Consider the following 5,819-nt stretch of genomic DNA (forward strand, 5'->3'; position numbering starts at 1 on the left):
TAAAGAAAACAACATCTTCATTAGAATATAAGTTTAAACTCAAAACAACCCCAAATTTACAATTACCAAAAAAAGAAATGTACACCTAAATTTATTTTTTACCAATCAAAATAAAATAAAATCGCAACTCCTCTTCCCTACGAGGATTTCTTTTTTCTAAAACATTCAAAAACCGGTGTCGGACGAAATCCATAAGCGGTAGCATACGTAAGATACGCGCACGACATACCAATATACACTTTGACCCAAACAGACGAAAAAAACGCAAGATATGTGAATACTGAAGTGATGGCTAAGACTATTAAGCAATTAATAAGGCACTTTAGTGTAGAAAGTTCTCCTTCGGTTCCTTCATTAGGAAAATGGCCTTGGGATATGAAATCCGAAAGTAATTGGTCTTTGAGTTGAAATGTGTTTAAAAGCCAAGTGTTGCATTCGGTTTCTGAAGATGGGATTTGGTCTAAAGGGATTCGACGGACGTGAAGGTGGACTTCGGATGGCTCGACTCCGAATACGTTGTCTGTGAAAGTCGGGCACCGGTTCTTGTACGCAATTGTCACGTCGTATACTGTATGAGATAAGGGTAATATGGTCATTTTTGTAAAGATATAACACGGTATATGTTATGTTGTTGTTATAAATATAAGGTCCGGTGTAAAATCATTCAAAAAACGAAATTTTGAGTTTCGAGTTAGAAAATGTAATTGGTTTGCATAAAAACATATGTTCCCAAAACTACGTCGTTTTGAGTGGTTTTATTTATTTTAATATTTGACTAGAAAATGATGAAGATGAAGATGGGTAACCTGCATCTAGAGATCCCCTTAAAATTTCCACACAAGCATGAAAGCCTCTGGTTTTGGGAAGCAATACATTCTTGAGTACTGGTAATCCATTTTCAACAGCAAAACGTTGACCGTTTATTGACTTTTGTTCCCTGCATTTAACAAAAAAAAAATAACGTAAAAATTTACCAAGAAATAATTTTCGTAATTCTTTTTTATGTTCGTAACATAACCAATATACAAAGAAATGGCGGTTTAACATATGTTTTGGAATTTTTTTTTTTTTTTGAGGCATGAGAAATGGTTAATTTTATAAAAGATTTTATATTTTGTGTTTTTTTCTGGATTAAATATTATCTTTATTTTTTTCCTGAAAAACCTTGTACCTTTTCATTTTTTCGGAAAAAAACCCTCAATCTTTTAATTGTTTCCGAATTAATCGTCAACTTTTTTAGTTTTTCCCGAATAAGCCCTCACATTTTACAACTTTTTTGGGAAAAAATGACTAAAATGGCCAAATCGAAAAAAATGAAAAATATGCAAGGTCTTTTTCAGGAAAAAAAATAGGTTTAATCTAAAAAAAAAACCTTTATATTTTTCCGGATTAAACCTCAAATTTTATTTTTTCCTGAAAAAGACATTGTATTTTTCATTTTTTACAAAAAAGCCCTCAACTTTGTATTTTTTTTCCAAAAAAAAAATCCCCAACCTTCTAAATGCTTCCAAATAAACCCTCAACTTTTTTAGTTTTTCTCAAAAAATCCCTCACATTTCACAACTTTTTTAGAGAAAAATGACTAAAAGGGCAAATCAGAAAAATGAAAAAATACAAGGTCTTTTTCATGAAAAAAAAAGTTATGATTTAATCTGGAAAAAACACAAAATATAACGTCTTTTATAAGATTAACCCTTTTTAAAACAACAGTGATAACTAGTCGATTACGAATTTACAACACTAACCCAAAAAGTATAAATAATAATAGAAAAGGGTAAAAGAGTAATTACGTAAAATCAGTTCCTTCTGGAAAAACCGCAAGCCACAACGGGTCCAAAGGATCAGTAAAAGTCGAAAGCATTTTATGCATAATACTTTCATCAACTTCCCACTTTCTTTCAACTGAAATAAACTCAAAAACATGAAACCCCCAACCAAAAATAGGCAACTTCATCAAGCTTCTTTTAAGCACATATCGAATGCATCCAAGACACCCTTTTCTCAATGCAAGATCCCAAAGATACATCCAATCAACTTCTGTTCTATGATTTGCAATAACAAGAACACGTTCTTTTTCTGGGACCCTTTCTCCAGAAAATATCACTTTTGTTTTGTTAATCTTTTCAAATAAAAAAGGCCATAAAGCTAACCACAGCCCAAAAAGAAAGGATGATGCTTTTCTGCTGTAGTGTATGCTGAATAGGCGTAGGAAAGCTGCAAATGGAGGGGTAAAATAGACTAAAAACATGAAGGCTGTTGAAAGGTAAACGATTAAACATGCTACACCACGTAAGAGTCTTAGAGGGGTTAAAGGGTAGTGTTTTAGTCCATTTGTTTGGGAAGATGAAGATTCCATTTTTGTGTTTATGTGGATGCAGCTCTTGGTTTATATGGTGATCTTAGAAGAGAACAACATTGTGAAAGGATGAAGCTTTTTAATTCTGTTAAAGAAAAGATAGAGAGAGTCTCAGTTGAGGAAAAATAATCAAAGATTATATATAACAAGTTAAGTGTTCTTATCAGGAAAGTTGTAAAAGTTACAGAAAATATGCTATATATGTATATGCATAGTCATCAAACTTCATAAATTATCCATTTATAATAACTAATAGGTTAAAGACTCCTAGTTTTCTATCTAAATCTTCACTTGTGACTTTTACAAAAATTGTGGTCCTAAAAAGATGCATATCCCTAATTTTATAGTTTCATATTAATTGCAACCAAAAGTTAGTTGAGGCTACTTACTACAACCATGTATTAAGGTATCTAGTAATAAGGTTACCTTGATACCTTCCTTTTTTGTATCCACAAACTACAACATACAAAAATAGTCTTAATGTTTGTTTATCAATTATTAGAGATCTCAACTTAAAGAAATACTAAGAAAGCTTACAATTTTGTCATCAATGTCCCTCTATGCTCAAATCTATACTGACAAATATAAAGATACCAAATTTTGAAGAAAAAAAAAATTCATTTACATATATGTAAATAGTTAAACATACATACGACACAAATTGGGCAATCAGACAATAACTGATAGATACTCCATGATGAACATATCACAATTGAAATTTCAGTCTAACAGCTACAATGAATATGGTCCTCCACTACATTTACTAGTAGATAAGAAATACGTAGTTTAGTTTAGATCTATAAACTTTAGTGATATGAAAAGGCATCATTTAAAAGCTGATTATAGTCTAAAGATCAACCCTAAGCTGTTATGTACTCGTATCTATCTCCCATGTTCATGTACAATCGCCTACCTCAAATGTCCAACAATAAACTATAAGAAACCACAAAACAACAACGGGGGATCAAATTTCTAAACAGCGATTGATAAAAATGAAGCGAAGTTTTTTGCAATCAGATATTCATTAGAGTTTGGAAAATGAAGAAATTGGAAAGCGGACTAAGAACACAAACAGTAATTCTGTAAACAAATTAGGTAACTGGACATAAGAAGAAGCAGGTAAGATCTAACATCGTATACTAAACAAATCACAGACAAAAAAGCTTTAGTTTGTTCACCCTCGAATGAAGCAATCACGCATAGATAAGCAATTGTACGTACCAAATCGAATCGACGGTGAAGATGATAAAGAATTGGAGAATATTTGTGCGTACCTTACGTTATATGGCAATGGCGTATGATTCGGATTTAATTGAATCGAGATTCGAGAGTCAAAATCTTCTCTGTTTTATGCGAGGGAGACAATACAACAGTATTACAGTACCATTCAAGAGGTGACCCACAAAATGAAAATGGTCCCTGTACTATTTCTATATCAACGATTTGTTGCCCTTTGACTTTTTAGTTTTTCACTTTTGACCCTTTAAATGAAAAGGATTACTAATTGACCCTGTATTTTACTATATCAACATTTTTTTACCCTCTAGTTTTTTATTTGTGCACTTTTGGCCCTTCTAGTGAAAACGTTTTCTAATTGTTGGATACTTTAGTTATTTCCATTGTTCTAAATCTTATTATCAAGCTATGTTTGATTTTTATATGAAATGGTGTAACCGGCATACATGAAAACCAGATTCTATATAGGTTAGTTTAAATTAATTATTGTTTATTATGATTCATTATTTATTAAAATGATGTAATGTGTGTATATAAAATCATAAATTAATCCGTAACTTATTTAGAATGTAATTTTAGTTGTAATAAGATATAAGAAGAAATATCTAAAGTTGGACAAAAGTTGAACTAAGATTGAGCGATTTGGTTATAACACTTTTTACGTTTAAGGCGTATTCGGTAAAACTAACTGGTAACGAGTAACAGTTATCGGATAAGGGGTAACTAGTAACAAGTAGCGTTTCATTTTAGAGAGTTTTGCTGAAAGTTTCTCCATGTAGCTTTTGATTTTGGAGCGTTTTGTTTGGGCTAAAAGTTAAACGTTCATATCGTCGAACGAAATGTTTTTTTTAAAGCTTTTCCTTATAAGCTACAAGCCAAAAGCCAGAAGTTCCCAAACGTTACATGTCAAATACAACCTAAGAATTTGTTTTAAAATCGGAGAACAATTTGCAAACATCTATGATACTTTCTTGACACTTATGACAAAATCAAAGCTAAAAGTCCAAAATAATAAAATGATAGTAATAATAATAATGGCGATGGTGATGTTGTTTTATTTATGCAACAAAACTATGCGATGTTGATTTCTTATTAATATATACAACCAAATATAAGTCTTGTTATCATATTTTATAAATTCATGCAACAAGATAAATTTGTTGATAGTTTTGTGAATAAATGTTATATATTGCTAGTAAGTGCCTAAACATGGTATGAAGTGGTAAAAGCACAATTTCAGAACTCTTGATTATCTATAGGTTTGTTGATGTTACAACATTTGTGTATTTAATTTCGAAACTCTCTTTTTACTTAGAATAAATTGTATAAATCGTTTTAGTATCTCCAACTCACTTTTCCGTTTTCATTTTTTCTTCTATTTCTTCCCCAATTCCTCTCCAAACACTACCCCATTTATTCCCCTAATATAGGGGAAATGAATAGTATAACATCAAATATAGTGTGTTATACTATTTATTTCCTCCAAAATAAGGATGAACTTTGAGTTGTCGGTTTTAATCCCTCATTTTATATATTTATACATTTTTTTATCTATTAATTATTATTTAAATGTAATATTTAATACTTATAATATTGTGTTGTATATTAAATTATATTAATTAATTATAAATATAAAGTTTGTTTTTTGTTTATCAAATTCATATTAAATTTTAAATACATATTGAAATTTTAAAACACAACGTATTTTATAAAAACTTACAATTACGTATTATAAATATAATCTTATTTATTTAATATTATCGTAATGAAAAAAAAATAAAGATTGTATATTTGTTAAAATCAAATTAATAGAAGAGTGTGTTTGACAATTTATATAAATTATAAGAATGAAATATATTTTTTAGGGGTAAAAATGAGGTAAAAAATAAAGTTAGGTTGGAAATGAACTACAATTTACCCCATTTTTTATTCCATTTTTTGGAGGAAAAATGGAAGTGGGTTGGAAATGGTCTAAGTTGTAGGTGCATGAGCTGCCTCAAACCGAGAAAAAAAAACACTCAATTGACGTGTAAGTGTAGGGTTTTCGTGCTTTGCAAATGGTGGTGATCGATTGGAAGTATATATATATATATATATATATATATATATATATATATATATATATATATATATATATATATATATATATATAGAGAGAGAGAGAGAGAGAGAGAGAGAGAAAGAGAGAGAGAGAGAGAGAGAGAGAGAGAGGTAAGTTCAATTGAGA

The 5,819-nt window shown here is 30.0% G+C and overlaps 1 protein-coding gene across 2 annotated transcripts; it reads right to left on the reverse strand.

Moving 5' to 3' along the window:
* On the reverse strand, positions 1-3,745 carry LOC145043243 (putative 1-acyl-sn-glycerol-3-phosphate acyltransferase 5). 2 transcript variants are annotated; one of them, XM_078991826.1, is made up of 4 exons: positions 3,631-3,745; positions 1,791-2,441; positions 807-937; positions 1-568 (listed from the first exon to the last, which is right to left on the reverse strand). In XM_078991826.1, exons 2-4 carry the CDS (start codon positions 2,354-2,356, stop codon positions 138-140), a joined length of 1,128 nt encoding a protein of 375 aa, XP_078847952.1. In that variant the 5' UTR covers positions 2,357-2,441; positions 3,631-3,745; the 3' UTR covers positions 1-137. The 2 variants fall into 2 exon arrangements, with proteins under 2 accessions (XP_078847952.1, XP_078847953.1); XM_078991827.1 differs by having other exon boundaries at positions 3,578-3,745.
* Between the last annotated feature and the right edge of the window lie 2,074 nt (positions 3,746-5,819).

Source organism: Lactuca saligna, chromosome 4 (genome assembly GCF_052625555.1).
Source record: "Lactuca saligna cultivar CGN05327 chromosome 4, ASM5262555v1, whole genome shotgun sequence".
Taxonomy (NCBI): domain Eukaryota; kingdom Viridiplantae; phylum Streptophyta; class Magnoliopsida; order Asterales; family Asteraceae; genus Lactuca; species Lactuca saligna.